The following is a 24,378-nucleotide window of genomic DNA, read 5'->3' as shown; positions in this document are numbered from 1 at the left end:
TCGACTACGTAGCGATAATTTTCTAGAACTTTAGTTATTTTGTACGGTCCCTTGAACTTAGGTATCAACTTGCTAGACGTACCTACTTGCGAACTAACATTGGAGACTACAACGTAGTCTCCTACGTTAAATTTTCGTGGTTCTCGCCGTTTTTTATCTGAGTATACCTTGTTGTAACTTTGTGCTTTACATTGCTTTATTTCTGCCTGTTCTCTAACGTTTTTTACTATTGACGGACTAAACTTTTGTACTGGTTCTATTACATTTTCTCTGACACTATCTACGATCTTTCCTTTTTGCATAACTCCGAACAAAAGTACACTGGGTTGTTCCCTGGTCGCTTTATGTACTGTATTGTTCATGGCATGCTCTGCCGATTCTAACCTTTTTTCCCAGCTTATCTCTTTCTCAGAATCTACCATTTTTGCTAACATAGGCCCTAAGCTTTTGTTCACAATTTCAACCTGCCCATTTGCCTGGGGAGAGCTTGTCGCGACTTTTATGTGTTCTACACTACTTTCTTCTAAAAATTCCTCAAACTCTTTTGACGTGAAGCAGGTTCCTCGGTCTGACACTATAAACTTTGGCCTGCTATATGCCCGGAAATAATCTCGTAAGGCTATTTTCGCGGGGTAGAGACGAATAAATTTTCTATCACCACTAAGATGTGTTTGTACTTTGTACATTTGCTATGAATTGGTCCGTAATGGTCAATGTGTACCATTTCGAACGGCACGTTTCCTTTCGGGATCATGTGTAACAGCCCTTCCTTTTTACCGCTCTTACACGAAAATGCTACGCACTTCAAACAATTTTCTATGTGTACGGACGCCTTTTTCCTAACGTTTGGAAACCAGTAACTTTTCCCTATTGTCTCTACCACTTTGTGTACACCTAGATGCCCCATTTCGTCATGGTATTTATACAAAACATGTTCTTACATAGGTTCGGGTACGTAGAAAAGTAAGTCTTTGTCCTTCTTTTTATAAATTACTCCGTTTCTCATCTCATAATGACTGTTTTCCGTAATTTCTAGCTCCATTTTTATCTTTCCTATCCGTTCGTCTCGACTTTGACATATAATTAAGTTTTCTTCGAATGTATTGGCGTGAATCACTAGCACGTTGGTTACCCTACTTAGCGCGTCTACGTGTTTCATTCTTTTTCCCGACCTATGCTCAACCTCGTAATCATAATTTTGCAACTCTAACGCCCACCTCGCGATTCTTGGGTTCATATCTTTTTTATTCAATCTCAATGTCAAGGAGTTGTAGTCAGTTACTATCTTAAATGTAATACCTGGAAGATATACCCTGAATCTTTTCAACGCATACACTATCGCTAGTGTTTCTAATTCAAAACTGTGGTATTTGGATTCTGCATCCGTCGTTCGTTTGGAGAAGTAAAACACTGGGTGTAATTTCCCATCTCTATTTTTTTGTAACAATAGTGCTCCAAATCCTAGAGCGCTTGCATCGCAGTGTAATTCTGTAGGGTCGTTCGGGTCGTGGATTGCTAATAGCGGGGATGCAATGAGTTTTTCCTATTATTCTATTTCTTCTTTCTCGAACTGGAACTTTTTATCTTTTTTCGTAAGATCATGAAGAGGTTTGGCTATAGTTGCAAAATCTTTTATAAACCTTCGGAAGTAAGAGCACAAACCTAAAAAACTTTGAACTTCCTGGACTTTTGTTGGAACCGAAAAATTTTCTATTGCCTTTAAACCTTTTTCATCGGCTTGAATACCTTTGTCGCTAATGATATATCCTAAGTACGAGATCTTTGACTGTAAAAACTCGCACCTGTCTAGTCGTAGCTCTAAATTATTCTGAACAATCCTCAACATAACTTTTTGTAATATTTCTAGATGCTGTTGTATGCTTTGCGTTGCTATCATAAGGTCGTCTAGATAAACTATTACTTCTAAATTTTATTAATGAACTTCTGAAATGTTGCGGGTGCATTTTTTCAGTCCGAATGGCATCTTTAAAAATTCGAACTGTCCCAAGGGGGTGGTGAAAGAGGTGTACTTAACTGAGTCTTCGTTTACAAAAACGTGAAAAAATCCGTTTTTTTAAATCTAGCTTAGTGAATACCTTTTTGTTCGCCAATCTGCCCAGTAAATCATCTATAAGTGGCATGGGATAACTGTCTTTGATCGTAACCTTGTTTAGTTTCCTATAGTCAACGCATAGTCGAAGTTCACCTGTTTTCTTTTTAACCAATACTATTGGCGACACAAACTCTGATTCGCTTGGCCGTATGTACCCCTTTGCCAAATATTCGTCTATTATTTTTTGAAGCTTTTCGTTCTCACTATAAGATAGTCTCCTCGGAGGGCACGCAAATGGCTTATCGTTTTCTAGCGTTAGTCGCATTTCCTTCCTTACAAGGGGTTCACTTAGCTTTTTTGAGTTAACATAAATTTTCCTAAACATCTCCACGAAACTTTCTTTTTCTCTAGAACTTAGCTGTTCACCTACTTTGAGATCTACGCCAGTTTCTTCGCAAGCATCTATTGCCATAATTTCATTTAACACTTCGCTAATATTATCTTCGTTCGCACCCCTTGTGCTTTCCACTTTTTCGCACTTGCCCTTGTTTGCCCCGACTAAGTTTCTCATTTTCCCAACATTGTGCTTTTCCTCAACTTTGTTTTTGTTCTCTACTTTATTCACAACATTTCCTACTTGCACTTTATTCACAACATTTTCTACTTCCACTTGTGCTACTCTATTCATAAACTCGACATTTCCTATCTTCAACTTTGCGTCACTAGTTTCAATAAAATCCCTGCCTAGCAAGACTGAATAACCCATACATTCGTGTGGAACCGCTAAGAGTTCAACTAAAACATATTTATTCAACACTTCTATGTAACATTTAATTTTTCCGTATACTTTCAAAGGGGACTTATTCAACCCGTAATATATTTCTTTGACATCTTCTAACTTTACTCCTGCTGGCACTATTACTTGCTTGATCAGGCTAACGGGGCTTCCTGAGTCGACTAAACATCCTATGAACATATCACTATTAACATGTGCTGATACATATAATTTAAAATAACTTACGAAAGTGTTCTTGCTTTTCTTATACTGCTTGCACTCCGCTGCTTGGTGGCCCTGCCGCAAGCGAAACAGGAACCTGCTTCTCTTTTCGGCTTTCTGCAGTCCTTTGCGTAATGACCAGAGCAGTTGCAATTGTAGCAACGCATCCTGTTGTCTGGTCGAGGCTTTTGCGCCGGACGCTCTGGGAGGTTAATACAGCGGAACGCCCTCACTACGTCGTTCGCGGAAGCAAAATTTTGTAATCTAGCCTGATTACGCAGTTGCCTATCGGGTATGCCTTCTATGAGGTAGTCCGCGAGTTCCTCGTCGCTCAGGTTGAGTCCACCGCCTAGCAGACATTTTTCATTGAAATAGTTGGCGAAACTCTCCTCGGGTGTCCACGTCCGCTTTTCAAACTTTCGGCGGCAATCAAGTTTGCTTTCACCTGATGCAAACACGGTTTTCATTTCGCGTAATAGCTCGTCGATATCTTTGGGAAACACCGGCTTTGCACTATACCACGCCAAAGCTGCACCTCTTAGTTTGATGTGGATTGCGACACCCAACATCGCGTCGTTCACTTGTAGTACTTCGCGGTAATGTAGCAACTGGTTGTGCCAAGCGTTGAAACCGGCGCCGCCGTCATATGTCGGTATAATGTCCTTCAACGTTTCGAACGGAACACCCTCATTTATTCCTCTGCATACGTTGGTGTTCACCGCCATTTCGTTTTCTTTTTCTAGCAGAGTCTTTCGCAGATTTAGCAGCTCAATTTCTTTTTGTAGCAATTGAATTTTCAGGTTACTTGTTCAACGCTATCGGGTATGGGCTGTGCTGTCTCACCGTTGTTGCTTGCTCTGCCGTCACTCGAACTGTACTCCGATAAGCGGTGCCCAAATGTACCGCTATGTGTACATGACAATACGTTCCGCACGTACACCGCGCCATCATCGTCGTCTGTACCATAGCTATTCTCGATGTTTTCCTCGCCGTTGTGTTGACCGTTACTCGGACCATTGTCTTGATTGTTACTCGGACCATTGTTCTGACCGTTGTTCGGACCGTCGTTTTCCACGTTGTTCACACCGTTGTTCCCACCGTTGTTTTCCTCATTGTTCTCACCGTTGTTCTCCACGTTGTGCTCATCGTTGTTTCTGGACACACTTTTCCCGCGCTGTTGCTGAGCTGCGTTTCCCGTATTTTCGTCGTCGCCACCGTCTAAAACACTTTTTTCGCCTGCCTTGTCTACTGGACATGATCCTCGCGCCTCCACAGAAAGCTCGCTCAACCTGGCGGCGGATGACGCTTTTGCACCGCTGGCATTGACGGCTACCGCAGCGCACCAGGCCTTCAGCTGCAATAGCGAGTACTTCTCCGCATTTACCGTTTCGCGATTCATTATAAACTTGACTTTTACTCAAAATTTACTTGGGAAATTTAAAACTTTTTACTCTAAATGGGTTCAAAGACCACTTCTGATGCAATGCTATCAGTTTTTGTGGTTTATCAAAAACGCAACCGCTCGCTTGTACGCACAAAATCGAACGAATCTCTTTATTCTTCTTAAGATGGCGCTTCACTTGTACCAACGGTTAACATAACAACGAGTAATAATAAAACTAGTGTACAAACAAACGAGTAATGAGTCTTGATGTCTAGTTACAGCATCAACTTAACAACTAATTCTTAAGGTCTAGTTACAGTGTGTAAGTATAAGCACATGCCTACTCTACTACTATTTCCTACAAAGTAAATATCATAATATGTGTAGGAGAAAAAAGTGGCCACGGTGGCACAGAGAAGAAGCTTAACTTTTCCTCGAGTAGCAAGAATCAAATAAAAGACCTCTTTGATATCAATTTCGTTACGAAAATTATACGCATTTTTTAACTGCCTTGGAAACGTAGGCAAAATTTTTTTTATTCATACGAATCGTTGCAAAAGTTCTGTTTTTTGTTTTGTGTTTCTAGCAGTAGACGGATTTTCACAACGTTCCGAATAAATAAAAAAAGATTTTGCGTACGTTTCAAAGGCAGTTAAAAAATGCGTATAATTTTCGTCACGAAATTGATATCATAAATTTTGTGTTTCTAGTTCAGCTTTCGTCACTCGAAAATTTTACCTCAAAGAGGTGTTATATTTGATATCAATTATTTTGGGGTAGCAAATTTAAAATCCTACGAAAATACAAACAATAATCTAAATGTTTTGATCTAACGATGAGCTGTATGATCTTTACAACGACATGGACATAGTGCAGCGAATTAAAATACAGCGGCTCCGCTGGCTTGCCAATGTCGTTCGAATGGACACCGACGATCCAACCCTGAAAGTATTCAACTCGGAACCCGCTGGTGGTAGCAGAGGAAGAGGGAGGCCCCCACTGCGATGGAAAGATCAGGTGGAGAAGGACTTGGCTTCACTTGGCATTTCCAATTTGCTTTAGTTGGCACAGAGGAGAAACGACTGGCGTGCTTTGCTGAACTCGGCCAAAATCGCTTAGGCGGTTACAGCGCCAAAAAAGAAAAAGAAGAAGAATCTAAATGTTTTTTTTTTTCTTAAATAAATTGCTAAAAATATTATCTACATCTAAATTATGCATTCAAATCGATGTGTCCATTGAAACATATAATTTTTCGGATACGGAATACAGCGAAAAAGAATGATCATCCTTAGTATTCGAAAACNAGAAAGCTCGCTCAACCTGGCGGCGGATGACGCTTTTGCACCGCTGGCATTGACGGCTACCGCAGCGCACCAGGCCTTCAGCTGCAATAGCGAGTACTTCTCCGCATTTACCGTTTCGCGATTCATTATAAACTTGACTTTTACTCAAAATTTACTTGGGAAATTTAAAACTTTTTACTCTAAATGGGTTCAAAGACCACTTCTGATGCAATGCTATCAGTTTTTGTGGTTTATCAAAAACGCAACCGCTCGCTTGTACGCACAAAATCGAACGAATCTCTTTATTCTTCTTAAGATGGCGCTTCACTTGTACCAACGGTTAACATAACAACGAGTAATAATAAAACTAGTGTACAAACAAACGAGTAATGAGTCTTGATGTCTAGTTACAGCATCAACTTAACAACTAATTCTTAAGGTCTAGTTACAGTGTGTAAGTATAAGCACATGCCTACTCTACTACTATTTCCTACAAAGTAAATATCATAATATGTGTAGGAGAAAAAAGTGGCCACGGTGGCACAGAGAAGAAGCTTAACTTTTCCTCGAGTAGCAAGAATCAAATAAAAGACCTCTTTGATATCAATTTCGTTACGAAAATTATACGCATTTTTTAACTGCCTTGGAAACGTAGGCAAAATTTTTTTTATTCATACGAATCGTTGCAAAAGTTCTGTTTTTTGTTTTGTGTTTCTAGCAGTAGACGGATTTTCACAACGTTCCGAATAAATAAAAAAAGATTTTCCGTACGTTTCAAAGGCAGTTAAAAAATGCGTATAATTTTCGTCACGAAATTGATATCATAAATTTTGTGTTTCTAGTTCAGCTTTCGTCACTCGAAAATTTTACCTCAAAGAGGTGTTATATTTGATATCAATTATTTTGGGGTAGCAAATTTAAAATCCTACGAAAATACAAACAATAATCTAAATGTTTTGATCTAACGATGAGCTGTATGATCTTTACAACGACATGGACATAGTGCAGCGAATTAAAATACAGCGGCTCCGCTGGCTTGCCAATGTCGTTCGAATGGACACCGACGATCCAGCTCTGAAAGTATTCAACTCGGAACCCGCTGGTGGTAGCAGAGGAAGAGGGAGGCCCCCACTGCGATGGAAAGATCAGGTGGAGAAGGACTTGGCTTCACTTGGCATTTCCAATTTGCTTTAGTTGGCACAGAGGAGAAACGACTGGCGTGCTTTGCTGAACTCGGCCAAAATCGCTTAGGCGGTTACAGCGCCAAAAAAGAAAAAGAAGAAGAATCTAAATGTTTTTTTTTTCTTAAATAAATTGCTAAAAATATTATCTACATCTAAATTATGCATTCAAATCGATGTGTCCATTGAAACATATAATTTTTCGGATACGGAATACAGCGAAAAAGAATGATCATCCTTAGTATTCGAAAACAAAAAAAAATATGAGAAATGATAAAAACGTATCAACTTGGTACCAACTTTGGATACAATAAACCACTGTATTCGTCTGATTGTCTCGTAGTTTATTTTTGTTAAGATTTCTACTGGGTGAGGGGCGCACACATGTGCTTTTTTAAGAATTTTTACTTCTATCACGTGTACGGTGTGGCAATTTATACATTTTATGTAAGTAGAAGCGGCTGATTGGATGAAGTAAATGCATTCACACATACATATTTATGTACAACTGTAGGTAATATAGTACGCGTCTTCCCAGGTAGGTTAAATGCGGGTGGTAAACCCATGTAGCATAGTTAAATACTGTGTACATACATACAATTAAAATGGTGAAAAATATTACAATTTCGGAATGTGACTGGAAAAAAACTCTAAAATACACACACATTGTGGTTTCCAAGACATGTACGAATTGATTAGCACAGCTGCATCCTTCAACTTGTCAACTCGCGGGAAATCCCCCCGATTTGCAGGGAATTTCGGTTTAAGTGGCAATCGGGGAATGGGCAATCTTAAAGTAACCAAATTAGACGAATATGTTAATTTGAAACCATTGGTCGCTATTTGGGGCGACTTTTTTAAATTTGAATCGTTATATCTCCACAACAAGAATTTTTCCAGATACAAGCTATATACCAAATAAAAGCTAAGGTTTTGGCCTAGACTTGAGGAAACTTAGAATAAAATCGACTGACCAGTTTTTGAGAAAATGCCCGAAATCTATATTTTCAACAGCCCGATTTTTAGTTTTCAGGCGATAACGTTATGACATATTTATATCTCATAAACACAAAAGATAGCGATAGATAGCTTGTTTGAAGATCCTTCTACTCATGTCCGCACCAATGACATGGACTGCGGCCTCAGTGGTAGTTTGAAAAATTGCCTTTTTTTGAATTTCAGGCAGCAGCCACGCCCACAAATGCATACGAATCAAAACATCCTGGAACAAAACCTTCTTAGTTTTTTTTGTACTTTAATTCCTGAAAGTTTGGAAAAAAAATTAAATGAAGGTACGTACAGGCGCCACATACATACCAAAGCATCTCGTAGTGGAGACAGGAACCAAAACACATTTACCTCTATATCTTTCCAACTAGTAGCCGGAACTTAATATATAAGGTATCGTTTGAAAGGTATTGGCCTATAGAATAACACTAAATATGTTTTATTGTAGGGGGTATCCCTTAAACCGGCAAAAGCAAAAAAACGTTTTTTGTTTCGCAACACTTTACCCTATTTTTTAAGAATCCGGTTAATCGTTTATGAAGCTTGAATACATTTTCTGGACACAGACCTTTTCAACGATGTCTCAAACATGTCGAATGGACGTCTGGATAAAAACTTCCAAATCTCGTGTAGTCGCGAGTCATTTCAGCATGCTACTGTGGCAGCTTTCGTCACTCGCGCGCACTGCCGTGCGCTGTGATAACAAGCACAACTAATTTGGCAACTAACGAGCTTTGATTGAGATTATATTTATATGTAAACGTACTTATATGCTTTGCCGGTCGCATATGTTTACACATCAAATTTCATGAGTACCTAGTCCTCCTGCCATTAAAAAAAAACCGTATAAATCAAATTTTCAAACTTTGTGCAATATTTAAAAAATAAGTTTTCTTAAAAACGTAAAGCTTTTTGATTCGATTTCAATTTTAGTATAATAATGTGCAAGTTTGCAGTAGCTAGGATTTATAGTGGATTTTTGGCAAATTTTTGTTTGAGCTATTTCTCGTTTCCTCTATAGAAAAAAAACGTCGAACATACTTTGCATGGAAGAAAATGCTGAGAATTGTGTATTCGTGTTCACATTTGCATTCGTCTTCGTATCTGAGTATGTGTTCGCAACCTGCTTCTCTTTCTATTTTTTATTTTCTACGCAAAGAATAAATCTTAAAAAATATTTTTTTGTTATAAAAATAAAACTCAAAAAATATCGATCACTAGTGAACTCGCATGGCGTTAAAACACCGAAACTGGATTTAACTTTTTAAACAGGTGCCACTCTTCAAAAACCTAAAAAATATTCCAAATGTTAGTCAGAGTTGTAGCGATCCGTGTGCCAAATTTCATCTAAATCCGGCAACCGTTTCTGCGTGAAGAGAAATTTTGCATTGTGTCGATTTTTGATTTCAGCAAAATTTTAATCACCTTGTACCAGGGCTGGCACGCAACAAACTAATTTGGGCACGGTATTAATTGAAAACCGAATTCCTCAATTTCTACTAGTAGTAGTTACTAAATAATCGCAACAATTTTTCTTCCTTTTAAAATGGAGATCTAAGCGAGAGCTATTCACACCCAACAATTCAGCCAAGAAAAGCCAAAAATACAAACAGTAACCAACAACATCCACAATAGATATTTGATTCTTTAGTTCCATTGCATCATTCATCAAAAAGCTTTGAGTCATAAAAATAGTGATCCTCGAATCTTCGCAGGCATTAAATAAACTAAGGTTTGAGACTTACACGTGACTTGCAAAATTGATGGCGTTTACGGATATGTGCCAGCGTTTCAATAATTTCGCCCTTTTGAGGCTAAACTTCAATTTTTTTGGTAAAGATAATGGGCCTGATGCTTAAAAAGTGAGCTTAAGCTCCGAATCGATTTTCTGTACAAATTCTTGAGTTTGAGCATCACTGCATAAATAGAGTCTGAGCTTAAACTCGCTTTTTATGCATAAAGCATATTGTTTTCAAAAACTACAAATGTTTCTCAAACTTAGAAAATTCAAAATACGACTTGTATTTTCATGAAAATACGCGACGGATCAAGAGTCACTGTAGAGTTTCTTTGGTAATAAATTATGTCATGGAATAATTTTCATCGAGGTTTTCTGAATTCGAGGAGTTATCGGCAACACTCACATTTATTATGCATCCTGATCTGAGTTGTTGGTCGAATAAATTGTTATTTAGTTAATTATTCGAACAAAATTTGATCCGTAATAGAATTGGAAAATAATTCATTCACGAAGGAATTATTCATTCACGAATGAATTATTCGTGAATAAATTGCATATGAATAAATTATTCGTGATTTTATTCGTTATCTAAAATAATTTTTAAATGTGATTTATAACACACTGAGCAACGATTTACTTTTATTTCTATTGTCAAGGATTGTGAGTTAGTTGAATTCTGTTTACTACTTTATCAAGAAAACTATCCCATTCCCGCTTGCTTCGCGGCCCCTGATAAGATCTTTTGCGTTGGCCAATTCAAGAATAGCGTTGAAAAGCAAATATGGGTAAAGTAAAAATTCTTTATTTAGGTTGAAACAACTAAAGATCAGATACATACATATTTCTGCCAAAAATACTAGCGCCGTGGTGCTATATGCAAAAAAAATCCCTTTCGATGTCATGAGCTTTACTGATGATCTTATTTCCGCCTGTAAGATCTCTTCTAAGCGTGCGTAATCTTCTTCTATGATCTTGCAACTACAGCATTGGTCCGATGCGTCAACCTCTTGTCTTATGTCATGTAAGCCAACAAAAGTCCTTATAAGGAAGCTGAACAGCACAGAAGTGCATTTTCTATTATAGAAGAGCCAAAAATCCTCGATGTTTCTAAGGACGAAAAGTTTTCCCGCACGTTCAAATTTGGCCATTGATATACCACCCACGTGGTCTTTCTTGGAAGGATGTGGTCGAAACTTTCCTTGCTAATTCGCCACATTTAAAATATCCAAGAGCTGGTTTCCTTGAGTCTTACTGCTTCAGCAATTGCCGCCCGATCAATTTCATCAAGCGGAGGTAGATGCAAGGTCGCATTTAGGGTGTATGACGACGTGAGACATCGTAAATTGGTATAATATAAACATAGGAACAAAGTAGTGCAGACATATGGGGTTTCTAAATATTTCGACTGCAGCGCCATTATGAATTGCAACCTGATTGTAGTTACAATAAATAGGGATTTTCTAAATAACTAAACTGCATTTCCACCTAGCGGGTCCATTTTTCGCATAAGTATTTTTCATCATACAGGTAGAACACATTTTGAATTTGGACGAAATCTGTTCATAAATACGACTTTTATAAATAACTGGGCCCCATCNAGTTTTCCCGCACGTTCAAATTTGGCCATTGATATACCACCCACGTGGTCTTTCTTGGAAGGATGTGGTCGAAACTTTCCTTGCTAATTCGCCACATTTAAAATATCCAAGAGCTGGTTTCCTTGAGTCTTACTGCTTCAGCAATTGCCGCCCGATCAATTTCATCAAGCGGAGGTAGATGCAAGGTCGCATTTAGGGTGTATGACGACGTGAGACATCGTAAATTGGTATAATATAAACATAGGAACAAAGTAGTGCAGACATATGGGGTTTCTAAATATTTCGACTGCAGCGCCATTATGAATTGCAACCTGATTGTAGTTACAATAAATAGGGATTTTCTAAATAACTAAACTGCATTTCCACCTAGCGGGTCCATTTTTCGCATAAGTATTTTTCATCATACAGGTAGAACACATTTTGAATTTGGACGAAATCTGTTCATAAATACGACTTTTATAAATAACTGGGCCCCATCGCCACCAACTAGTTTTCTAGTAGCCTTTAATAGGACTTAATGCGCAGGGAATAACCTCCGAAAATTTTACCTAAATCTATCCAGGGAATTGAGTTAGTTCCGAACAACGAAAACAGCTATAATTTTATACATAAATATATGTACATATCTATATACATAGATCACTTGTTTTATCTTCATTAATTATTAGAATAACGAATAAAATAATTTATCCGTCATTGGAATAATTTTTCTTTGAATAAACAAAGTTATTTATTATTTACGAATAACGAGAAAAACAATTTATTCATTTGTTATTCGTCATTCGAATAAATTTTGTCCAACTCTGATCCTGATGTGGCTTCACTTGTCTATTAATGCCTTCAAAAACGGTAATAAGTCATGATTTCTTGTTGCTATATTGAATATATCACCCCTATTCTGCAACTCTTTCGTATTCGGATTTTGCTCCGAATCGTAGAAATAGTTTGCTGCAATCCGAATCGTATTTTTGAACTTTCGAAATTCGTAACAATGGCATGCCTAAAAACGAACGAGTACTCTTTTGTGCGTAATTTTGTACGAAAACAATTCTGTGTCGGAGGCGAGATAAAAAACGTAATTCGATGTGTGTTTTCAGGAAATATTAGTGGTGTCCATTTAAACAAATAAATTTTCCCTTCGCATATAAGTATATTTTTATCCACTGCTTTATATAAACTAGTAAAACAGAATCTTTGTTGCCCCTTATCGAGAAACTTGGGTCCGGTTTAGTTATTTGTACAATGATTTTCGGTTGTTGTGTCCAAACGCATAATCCGAATCCAAAAACTTTAACATCACGTGTAACCAAAGGATTAAAATTTTATTTAAAATAAATGTTTCAAATTTCCGAGCACTATCATATTAATAAATTCGGTTTGCACTATGCACTTTTTTGCGAATTTCGACGTGGGTTCTGCGCAAAAATACTGTGGATGGCGTAGCCGGAGTGATGTGCACAATAAGTGTTGTATACCTTTGACATGCGGAAGCCCTTCTTCTCCGGCAACACAGAAAGGAGAATTATACTTAGTAAGGTATATCATCCCTAAGCGCAAACCTAGACAGAAGCAAGTGCAACAGGTGCTGGACCTAACAAAGTGCATGTCTTCAATAGATTGGAAGAAGCTGTTATTGCATTAACCGGATTGAGTACCAGTTCTTCAAGCATAGGATTAGTTCTGGCTTGTGGTTCAACAATTCAACTAGAAGCTGACATAGGCGCGCGCCCATGGTTGCTATGCCCGACAGCTCCGCGTATCTTTGTGAAATCATTCCGCTGCTATAATTGCAAATGCAATAGAATCCACCATTTCCTTCAAAATATGTAAAATCAAACAATTTTACTATAAATAAGCACTTTATGAGTGTTTTTTTAATTCCTTTCCACTTTGTTTTCCTTCATTCAGCTATCTTCGAAAAACAACTGATAGCTGGCAATGCTGCACATGTTTCCGCAAGGGTTGCAGCATGTGGATTTTTCGTTTTTCGTAGCGTAGCTACGAATTACGAATTACGAAAATTCGGGTTCCAGAATAAGGTGGTATCTTTGGAAATAATGGCACGTATATGTATAAAGTTTCGCCGGTCCTGCCCTGTACCGCTAAAAAGCATTTTCAAAACCCGTTCGATTAATACTCATATTTTCATTATTCAATTAACCTATTAAGCAAGTTGAATTAAACCAGCGGCAACCTTTTTCAAACACTTCTAAAGTATTCTAAGTGTTCAAACTAAAACCTTCTTAATCCTGTACTGTGACACATATTTCAGTTACCTAAGTGGCTTAATTCAAGTTGAATTTGATTTTTGGCACACGGATTGAGAACACCTGCATCAGCTGTACATTTATTTCTATTTAATCTTCCTAAAACTAATATTAAAAATGAGCACGCATAAGTCATGTATTGATGCTAAGTGCAAATAGCGTTACACTTGCACTAACTGAGATAAAATCTATGATTTACCAACCCATGTTTGTAAGTCTTACTTTTAAACTCTAAGATTTACCAATATACGGGCTTTTAAAATAACAGATGTAACGTGCCCGTGAACTTCGGTGTAGTAAAATTTAATGTGGCGTACTGGCCAACTAAACAGCTCTAGCTGAACAAACTTCAGTAAAAACACAACAAGCTGTCCAATTACTATGATGAAAATAAAATATATATGTGACCTGGTCTACGGAAAGGGGGCTTAGGTGTCAAAAAATCAATTTTCACTTTTTGGTTGATTCGGATGGAAGATGAGATGCTTTTTCACGTGGTGAAAAGCAGAAAATCCTAACTTGCTTAGAAGTGTACTAAAAATGTAGAGAAAGAAGAGTAAAAACGAGTAAACGAAACGAGTTGCTTACTTTTAACAGCTTTTTCACAGAAAACTAGTTTTCGCACGTAAGCTCCCTTTTCGTAGACCAGGTCACATATTAAGATGAGCAGACGCCAATTAGCAGTAGCAAAAACGTTCAGTTTTATTTGTTTTTTAAGGAAATATACTAAAGAGTTTAAAAAATTAATCAACAAAAGGGAGTTAACTACTAATTCAAAAAAATGTCAACAACCTTTGCCTTTGTGAAGAATTCATTCAGCTGAAGATGTCGCCCGCGGATATGAACTCATCAAAAGGACATTTTTATAGGGAATTCAATATTCCCGGTGTCATTGGGTGTGTGGATGGAACACACATAAAAGTGTCAAAACCAAGAGATGACGAGTCTCTGTTTTTTAATAGGAAGGGATATTTTAGCATAAATGCAATGGTGGTAAGCTGTTAAATAATAAACAATTTTCTTTGTAATAAAAACACGTACATATTTATAATATTAACAGATTTGTAATTACAATATGGAAATAATGGCAGTAGATGCGAGCCACCCGGGTTCATGTCATGATTCATTTATTTGGAATCAGAGTTATGCAAGGCAATTTTATAGCAACAATCGCGCTCAAAATACTTGGATTTTGGCAGATTCCGGCTATGCCTTGGAAACCTTCGTAATGACGTCATATAGGAACCCACAGCATGGATCGATAGAACATGCTTTTAACAAGAGNTGCGAGCCACCCGGGTTCATGTCATGATTCATTTATTTGGAATCAGAGTTATGCAAGGCAATTTTATAGCAACAATCGCGCTCAAAATACTTGGATTTTGGCAGATTCCGGCTATGCCTTGGAAACCTTCGTAATGACGTCATATAGGAACCCACAGCATGGATCAATAGAACATGCTTTTAACAAGAGAAAATTATAAAAAATCAAAGGTAATTTTTAGCTACTTGAAACTTGCACTTCGTTGCACTAAAATTGAATGAGCTACAAAGCTGCATATNTTTGATATTTTATTTAAAACATTGTTAGGTCTCTAACAAAAATCAGATTAATTCAAGTTTCAGTCTTTGGACAGAGTAAAAAAATAAAAAAATAAAATACACACAAATTTGGACGTTTTTGATAGAAATTTCTAGAAATACATACAGGTAGGTAGTAAAGAAAGTATTTTGATAAATTTTTTTTACCACATTGAAAATGTTTTCCTTGGAAAATTGTTTTGTTAATTCTCTTTTCAAAAAGTTTAATTTTAGTTCATAGTTTTGTTATCAAATTAACTATTTTTTATAAGATGTTTAAAAACAAAAATTTACCATGAAAAACATTTTCAATGTCGTGTAAAAATCAAATAAAAAATTTTTGAGTAACTGTATATGTGNCAGATTAATTCAAGTTTCAGTCTTTGGACAGAGTAAAAAAATAAAAAAATAAAATACACACAAATTTGGACGTTTTTGATAGAAATTTCTAGAAATACATACAGGTAGGTAGTAAAGAAAGTATTTTGATAAATTTTTTTTACCACATTGAAAATGTTTTCCTTGGAAAATTGTTTTGTTAATTCTCTTTTCAAAAAGTTTAATTTTAGTTCATAGTTTTGTTATCAAATTAACTATTTTTTATAAAATGTTTAAAAACAAAAATTTACCATGAAAAACATGTATATATGTATATGTGTATACATGTATATATGTATATGAAAACCTACATGTAGCAAAACTTCTCAGCGAAAATTCAAAATAATTCCTAGTGGTAACTAATTATTGAAGGAATTACGATTACTTTTAACTATGCATTTCTGGCAATGCAAAATGGTATGCACGGCATTAACACCTACATATGATAAGCTCATCAGCAATATTCGGCAATAACTTTAGTTTCAGAAATATATTACTTCAATATTATCTTATTATAGGTGGTAATGCCTTGTATACCATTTTGCGTTACCAGAAATGCATAGTTAAAAGTAATCGTAATTCCTTCAATAATTAGTTACCACTAGGAATTATTTTGAATTTTCGCTGGGAAATTTGCTACATCTACACACGTTTATACACATCACTTATATTTAATGAACACAGATTCACAGCAACATATGATATTTTTCACAACTTTAACTTTGCATTATAGAAACTTCTTTAGCGTTTCCAATTTCTCCTGCTCTATTTCTTCCATTCTTTGATAGTGTCTTTTCCTCTCCTGTTCTTTTTCCTCCATTACTTTGAACTCGTTTTTCTTCTGCACCAGCACTTCGTCCAATACTTTGGCAATACGGTTTAGTATACTGTTTTGCTCAATGCAAACCACTTCGAATGCGTCAGTTGAACGTCGACGCTGCCTTGATGTGCTTTGTGGCCCAGTGGCTTCGATTGTATCGTCAATCACTTCTATAAAGCTTGTGTTGCTTTCATCGCCAACATTTTCAGCAGCAAGGTCGGTGGCCTCCTCGCCGACAACTACGCTTTGGACTGAAGCGTGGCCAAAAGTATTTGCGCCCCTAATACCTTCTACAGCCCTGTAAAGGTTGCAAACCACCGCAACTGCTTCTTCAGTGGGGGAAATAACCTGCTGCGAATATGGGCCGCCACCAGTGGCCATGTTTTCTCGGCGGTTGCTTGCCAGCTTTTTCTTGATAGTGGCCTTCCAATCCACCCAAGACTGTAATTAAATCACTGTGAAACAAAGTACGAAAATGTATCTACGTAAGTAAGACATACCTTCTTCCACCCACCCAAATCCTTGCAGGGCGGACCGACAGCATTGAGGGAGCTGGTTAGTTCTGCCCATTTCGCTTCAATCTGAACCCTGTCGCCTTTCGAAAAACCTTTAGCAATTCCTTCATTTTGCTGCATAAAGGAGAGCATAATCTCTTCCTGCTTTGCGTTTCGTTTCTTTCCCCTAAAATATAAATACATAAATGATTAACAATAATAAAATGAATAACTTGCTTACTTACATTGCGCTCCTTCCTTTCTTATTGCTTCGAAATAAGTATTTAGTTTGTTTACAAATACAATCAGCTGATTACGATGATTCTATTGTTAGGGGTTACCACCATTCGCAGATTCTGTATAAAAACTGCATTGAAACAAACTATTTTTACAAAATGCATTAATTTAAAAGCACCAACGTATTTCTGAAATGTTTTCCAAATATTTGCTAACTCTCGAACGAATGTTAAAGCACGAATAAATGCCAAGAACATAAAAATGTATGTTCGAATATTATTTATGAAGCATGGCAATATGGAACTTTTCGAAGAATACTGCGCATGCGCTGGAGCGGAATCAAGAACAGGTCCGTTTCATTACGATCGATTTCGCTTTGTTTGGCTAAGTAATTTTTAAAGAGCAATTTTAAGATAGAGATTTATCAAAGTATTTGAATACATATTAAAGCAATAACGACTTATAAAATCTCTCAATATTATGAAAATTCAAAAGAAAATAATTGGCTGACAAACAGCATATATATTTGGGTTTAATTAGCCAATTACTTTTCATTCCGACTGGGCAAAGTGATAACTTTTCAAATCGAAAAAATTTTGTCGGAATCGAAATCAAGAACACCAATCCATTTCGATTCCGAAAAATTTGATCGGAATCGAAATGCAGAACAAGGCTGTATATTTATATGTAAACGTACTTTTATGCTTTGCCGTTCACATATGTTTACACATCGAATTTCATGAGTACCTAGTACTCACACCTTTTTTTTTGATAAATAAGACCGTAAACATTTCCTTACATCGTCAATTTCCATATTGTTTTTTTACTCTTTCGATTTCCGTGACCAGTGCCGCAAACGATATCAACTAGCAGGCTGACAACCAGAAATGAAATTAAATACGCAAGTACTTACAGTACTACAAGTACATATACAAGGTAGTGTTAGCCGTATATAAGTAAAAAATTACACTAACAAATTATACGCAGATATCCATTCTGTAATTGGTATGACTTACAACAAACACATCATTTTGACGTAATGTCCTCCACGGCGAAAAACTCAGATGTCGCCCCAACACCACCTTGTTAAATACTCCTTGGAGTAGCTTGGCTACTCCCTTTTGGCAGCAGCAAATATCTCGTGTACGCGATGGTGGAGTAATAGCAATTAGGTAAAGTCATATATGTAATACTCCTATATTGGCAGTAAGAGTTAGTACCGTCCGAAAACACTACAGTACAGATTATCAATAAACACGTACGAAAAAAAGGAACACATACGTTTATAAATAAACATGTACACAACACATACACAAAAACGGCACTCAAGTATACAACACATTCACAAAAACGGTACTAGACTGTCCCGCTTTGATTTCGGAATGCTTACACATTGAGAAGTTAGCTTACTGCCAATATAGAAGTATTACATATATGGGCAAATCTAAAAAATAGGTACGCTTTCAAAAAAAAATTTTTATTTTTAAATTTGTGAGCACACCTATGTTTTATATATCATTTTATTCGTAATCTCTCAATAAATCGATTAATATAAGTGTAATTCATTTTCATCAAGTGCTTCAAAAGTTAGACGAGGAATAAACATGAAATAGAAAACAAAAGAATCAGCTGGGTTCAAATTACGTTGTTCAAGTTGTAAATTTTGAGCAGAGATTTTGAAAGTTGAACCTTAATTATTGCTTAAACTTATCGAAATGGGTGCACTTTAACGTATAGCTCCAATACAACTGATTCCTCAGATATGTGTTTTTGCGCATAACTCTAACTTTATATCGGAATAATAAATTTATGCGTGCTATATGTTAAATTGAACCTATACTAAATTTTAACCTGTTTAATTGGAAGAGTTATATCGCAAAACAACGTCTCTGATCAATCAGTTGTATGGGAGCTAGATGTTTAAGTGAACCGATTTCGATGATTTTATGGAATAGTTAAGGTTATATTAAAAAACGGTTATGTGCAAAATTTTAGCAAAATATCTTCAAAACTCAGGGACTTTTTTATAAAACAGTTAAAATTTGAGCAAAGTTTCAAGCACCACTATCTCGAAAAGTGGAGCCAATAGGGTAAAACTGAGGGCGCCATTGAATTTAGAAGGCTCCAATTAAGTAAGGCCAACTATCAGAACATTTGTCGAAAAAAAGTTCCTTTGATTCCACTCTCGAAGTATTCTGACTAAAAGAAGGAGCATCATTAAAAGTAGTAAATCAGGGGTTTTACACACTTCTAGAGACAAATTTTTTGAAGCATTTTACAGGTATATGTAATTGTATAAGGACTAGCAGCTATAGAAAGATTTAGATTGTTTCGACGTATTTTCCAAATGTGCCTTCAATTAAGGTGTTTTTGGAATAAAAATTACGCTCAAGATCGCAGAATATTTTATCTTTAAAAGTTAGTTTATTGTGAAAGCACACCTCTTGCTAAGGTATCAAATTATACGTAATTGTTTGTAGAATACAATACATACTTAAAAAGTTCTTAAAATTAAATTCTTCAAAACCTATACGCGAAAAACCGAACATTTTGAGAATTGTGAAATGTGGAGTTACAGACTTTGAGTTACTTGCCATTTCGTTATTGTTTAATGCACACCTTTCTTACCTACTACATATGAAGTGTACGTATAAGTGCTAAATGCCCATTTAATTTCAAATCAGACTATGGTGTGCTTCAAAAGTTATGACATAATTAATTTTGCCCCTCTTCAAAATTACATAAGAAATTCACTTGTTTTCATTACTTTTTTTAATTTAAACACCTATAATTCAAAAGTTATGCAGTAAATTGATCCAAATTTTTTTTGAGGCTTCAAGTATACGTCAATGAATTATATCCAAGAGCAACCATCTTGATATAGTTTCCAACAGTGAAAATAAAGCTAAATAACACCAAGGTTACCTGTTTTTTAGATTTGCCCATATGGGTAAAGTATTTGCTCTCTCAACGCCAAGTAGTGTATTTATTCGGAAAAATAGTAACAAATGTGTTGTGAACGTAATGCGCAGGGATGCCAACTCATTTTATGTTTCTCCCCGTTGGTCACCGCGAGATTCACCGATTTTCGGTAAATTCCCCGCAGTGGCATAATTCCATTTAAAAAAAAAAAAACAATTTTTTTAATCCAAATATACATACAATATTTAAATGTTGAATTTTTTTCACTAGGTTAGGTTAGAGAGGCTGCCCCAGGTTGCCGTTTTGGTCCAAATAGACCAAATTTGGTCCGTTCCTTTTCGTTTGGTCCATTGGTCCAATTATTTTTAAAACGGTCCATTTCACAAGCCTTTGGTTAGGTTATTATCACCCTTTCACTTTATGCAATAGTTTCGCGTTTTCAATTTTTTCTATTTATTTGATTAATATTCCGCCCTATGTTGAATATCATCATCGTCAGAAAAAGTGACGATACGGCCATCATCAGCCATATTACTGATGCACTGACGATCGTCGACGATGACGATATTCAGTACAGGGCCGATTGGCAACACCTGCTAAAAGTGTGAACTCGCCTTGCCACTGATTTTCAAATATGGCGTGGCTAATCATCTGTCAAAGCACGCTTCAAAAAATATCGCGGTTTCTTGCTAATTTCAATTATGGAAAGGTAGCAAAACTTTAATCATAGCATTTAGAACATGAAAATAATATTCGATTTCAATCGAAAAGATATTAGACATCTGGAAATTATTATACCACATAAATTTTTTTCTGATACTGATGTACCAATTTTACCGCCACTCGACCAATTTTCTGCATTGGTAAATGATGCAGGCATAATTGAATTTCAATTTCGCAAATTGAAGCTGAGTGAAGGTAACTTAAAAAACTGTTCCAATATAGAACGTTTTTGGGATCAAGTAAGTTAGATTAAAAATGGATTGGGTGAAGCGGCCTTTGGAGAATTGTGTGATTTAATTCATGACATTTTTAGTCTGGTTCACAGTTCCGCAGCAGCCGTGCGCAAATTTTTTGATTTAGCATTAACAAAAACGAAATCGAGAAACAAATTATAATTTAAAACTTTAAATAATATTATAACATTAATAACATGTTATTAATATACAATTGTAATGCACTTTGGATGCAATATAAAAAAAAATCGATATAAAAACTGAATTGGCATATTTTCTTGATAAAGAGGAATAAACTCCACTCAATTTTCCGATGTAATAAAAATTGGTAAATTTTTACCATTTGGTCCATTTTTTGGTCCGAAAAATAAATTGGAAATGGCAACCGTGGCTGCCCCTCGCAGAGCGCGGAGCACATGTGGGCTGGAAAAGCCCGTTGTTATCCACTGGCCGAAGCCATTTGCTTCTTTCCCTCCCTTAGTAATTGAACCACCGAGTACGTTTTATATAGCATAAAATGTCGAGGACGTTCGGCGAGTTTAAAACTTCAAACCTTTTACTCGAAATTTTTAGAAGTCAATTTAATTTTTAACCGACTTCCAAAAAAGGAGGAGGTTATCAGTTCGTCGGAATATTTTTTTTTTTTTTTTTTTTTTTTTATGTATGTTACCGCATAACTTTGGACTACGTCAACCGATTTCGATTTTGCATCGGAAAGGTAGTGTGTCAGAGGTGGTCCCGTACTAATCTGGTTAAGATCCGATCAGCGGATCATGAGATATATATATATATTTTTTTTATATGAGAGTTGAAGTCGGTTTTTTTTTTGCTAAAAATTACTTGTAGTATAACAATTTGCACGTTTAAAATGGCTAAAAGCTACCGTTGATTTTTGATATTTTTTTTCGTTTAATTCAATTGCTTGAATTTATTAACGAATGTACATACAATGTTTAACTGTTAAATTTTTTCACTAATTTCTAATAAAAATATATCTTATTGATATATAACTGAATATAAGTAAAATTTAAAACGGCAGGCTGGAGCAAATAGCTCATTTAAAATTCCGAACTAGATCGTTCGATCAATTCAATGACCTAGTGTAGACTTTCCCAAAGTGGGTGCCGCGAGCGGATACCTGGGGTGCCGCTACCCTGCAGTAAAAAGCCAAACCAGTTAGAAAAAATACTAGTTCATTAACTAGTATGTGCCTACCAGTTCGACAATTTCGAAGAACTTAGGCGATCAGCGACATCTGCCTTTGAATTGCCAAAGCCAAAAATAAAACGCAATTAATTGCTTTTCTTACAAATGTCGGCTGTGGCGTCACGTGAAGACTACTGGTTCTGGTTCTGAAATCGCAGGTTCGAGGCCGCTTGGAGGTGGTTAAGATTTTTAAAGTTAAATAAATGTAAGTAAAAATAATTTATTCAATTTATAAAAAAATAACAAATTTGCAAATCTAGTTGCATTGCAAAAAAACATTTAGGAAGAAATGCTTGTGCTATAAAAACAAAGAAATTAAACAAAAATATTTTTTTATTAAATTTAAAAATTACAATAAACAGCCTAAACAAAAAAATAAATTTATAAAAAATAAAAATAAAATAAAAAATAGAAAATAAAAAAAACTTTCCCTGCGCCAGGATTTGAACCTGGGACCTCAGACTTACCACGCGAATGGTTTGCTCTGTCGGCCATTGTGACTGCCGGAGTGTCGCGAGCAAAAAGGCACACTTATGCTTTTCACGGGGCATGAATTGGCAGACTATCTCATAAACTGGTATGATGCTACTAGTATTTATACTAGCAGATGCTGATGCATAGCATGACAATTGACATCTCGTAGGACATCGCAATGTTAAAAATACCATTCGCTAACATTGAAAAAGGATAGAACGTGAACTAGTTGGGCTGAAACGCAAACCGGTAGAATTCTAGTTCACAACTAGTAGCTTTCCCTGCAGGGTAGTGGCTAGAGTATACTAGTGGTGCTGGAAAATTCTTTAAACTTTCCATACACAACGCAAGCGGTTTGATCAAACTTCAACATGGCGGCCAGAAAATCAAAAAATTTTGATTTTTATTAAAATTACCTTCAGCGGCTCGTCAAACCCCATACACAACACAAATAACTTGCAGCAAAGGGATATTTCACTTGGTTTGTCAAGCCGCTTTGGTGGTGTATTTCGCTCTTAAGCGTATTTCCCCAGTATCTACGTTTTGTCAACGAAAAATTGAATCAGAAAATTTTCAGAAAATTAGCCGAAAACGTACCCTTTTCACAACCATTTTCTGTACTTTTGTAGACCATTCACTTCATCCACTTCATCCACTTTTCTTCCCGTTTTCGGATTAAATTTCGGATTTTTTGATGGCAGCGCTTTTCTCGTAACAAGCGCAGCAGCTTAAGGTGTTCTTACACGATATGCATTTGCATCTGTTAATATGACTTTATCAATACATATGTAATTGCGAATGTCTGTCAAATTCGGAGTCTTTATTTAACTATTTAAAAATACGTTCTTTGAAAACGAAATAAACTAAACTCAAATGATTCTACCTGTGTGCCAGATGAAAATAGAAACATTTCTATTTCGTATGTACGTGCATCTGCTTTGTACAGAAACAAATCTTATTTGCCTCTACACGATAAGTTCGCATTTCGTTATGTAAAAAGTGGCATGTACACATGCAAATACATATCGTGTAAGAACACCTTTAGTGAGGTACCATTTGCAATGCAAATCGAAGAAGAACTTTTGATGAGCGAAGTACTTGAGACTTACACCACTAGCGACGAAATTTTTAAAGCTATCGACAAATTTGTACAGAAAAATGGTTTGAAATGGAGTGCGGATATTTGCAGTGCTCGGAAAAACGAATGAAACGAAGAAAACGCAACGAGAGGTCACTATATGATCCGTTGGTATTCCCTGGCGACTAGGAAGAGGCCGCCACTTGGTTTAAAACCCGTATTGGATGACACTGCGAAGATGACAGAGGCCAGCGAAATTAAAATACATCTTTGGTTTTTTCTAGCCGTCGTTGGTTACATGTATATTTTATAATTTCTAGGAATTTGCATGAAAACCCCATAAATAAACAAAGTAAATCAGAAAAACGTACATATGTAACTTCGAAGTTAACGCTAAGAAAATTGATAACGGCCGGTTTCACCAGCAATTTAAACGTAAAATGATTTTTTTATTTTCTGTAAATCTAATATATAAAAATCTCGTGTCACGGTGTTAGTGGTCGAACTCCTCCGAAACGGCTGGACCGATCTTTATGAAATTGTTTGTGTATATTTGGTAGGTATGAGAATCGGATGTAAAGTATATTTCATACCGCTAGGTGCAGGGGGCGTGGCACCTCCCATACAAACCGAATATTTCATACTGCATATCTCTGGAAGTGTTCATGGTAGAGTACTCTAACTTGGTATGGAGATATATCAAACCAATCGCATACTCAT

General features: G+C 36.2%; 3 protein-coding genes across 3 annotated transcripts; 1 reads left to right on the top strand and 2 right to left on the bottom strand.

The window, feature by feature from the left end:
- Nucleotides 1-3,846: 3,846 nt before the first annotated feature.
- Nucleotides 3,847-4,449, bottom strand: LOC108367569 (putative uncharacterized protein DDB_G0283051). The gene has a single exon (XM_017622212.1). The coding sequence runs from the start codon at nucleotides 4,447-4,449 to the stop codon at nucleotides 3,847-3,849; it is 603 nt and encodes a 200-aa protein (XP_017477701.1).
- Nucleotides 4,450-14,321: 9,872 nt separating this feature from the next.
- LOC108367568 (putative nuclease HARBI1) lies at nucleotides 14,322-14,824 on the top strand. The gene is made up of 2 exons (XM_017622211.1): nucleotides 14,322-14,505; nucleotides 14,573-14,824. The coding sequence occupies exons 1-2, from the start codon at nucleotides 14,338-14,340 to the stop codon at nucleotides 14,822-14,824; spliced, it is 420 nt and encodes a 139-aa protein (XP_017477700.1). The 5' UTR covers nucleotides 14,322-14,337.
- Nucleotides 14,825-15,774: 950 nt separating this feature from the next.
- On the bottom strand, nucleotides 15,775-17,480 carry LOC108367570 (uncharacterized). The gene is made up of 3 exons (XM_017622213.1): nucleotides 17,031-17,480; nucleotides 16,792-16,972; nucleotides 15,775-16,732 (listed from the first exon to the last, which is right to left on the bottom strand). Coding segments are annotated over exons 1-3 (717 nt in total). The 5' UTR covers nucleotides 17,033-17,480; the 3' UTR covers nucleotides 15,775-16,198.
- Nucleotides 17,481-24,378: the final 6,898 nt, after the last annotated feature.

The sequence above is a fragment of the Rhagoletis zephyria genome, unplaced genomic scaffold, assembly GCF_001687245.7.
Source record: "Rhagoletis zephyria isolate East Lansing unplaced genomic scaffold, Rhagoletis_zephyria_1.1 Rzeph_scaffold_02730, whole genome shotgun sequence".
Taxonomy (NCBI): domain Eukaryota; kingdom Metazoa; phylum Arthropoda; class Insecta; order Diptera; family Tephritidae; genus Rhagoletis; species Rhagoletis zephyria.
The sequence above is the reverse complement of the archived record's forward strand: the minus strand, read 5'-3'. Positions and strand labels throughout refer to the sequence as shown.

Bases quoted from the DNA above. Each gene is read 5' to 3' on its own strand.
- LOC108367569 (XM_017622212.1), bottom strand. From the start codon at position 4,449: ATGAATCGCGAAACGGTAAATGCGGAGAAGTACTCGCTATTGCAGCTG.
- LOC108367570 (XM_017622213.1), bottom strand. The intron at 16,733-16,791 runs GTATGTCTTACT...ATTTAATTACAG, and splicing joins ATTTGGGTGGGTGGAAGAAG to TCTTGGGTGGATTGGAAGGC.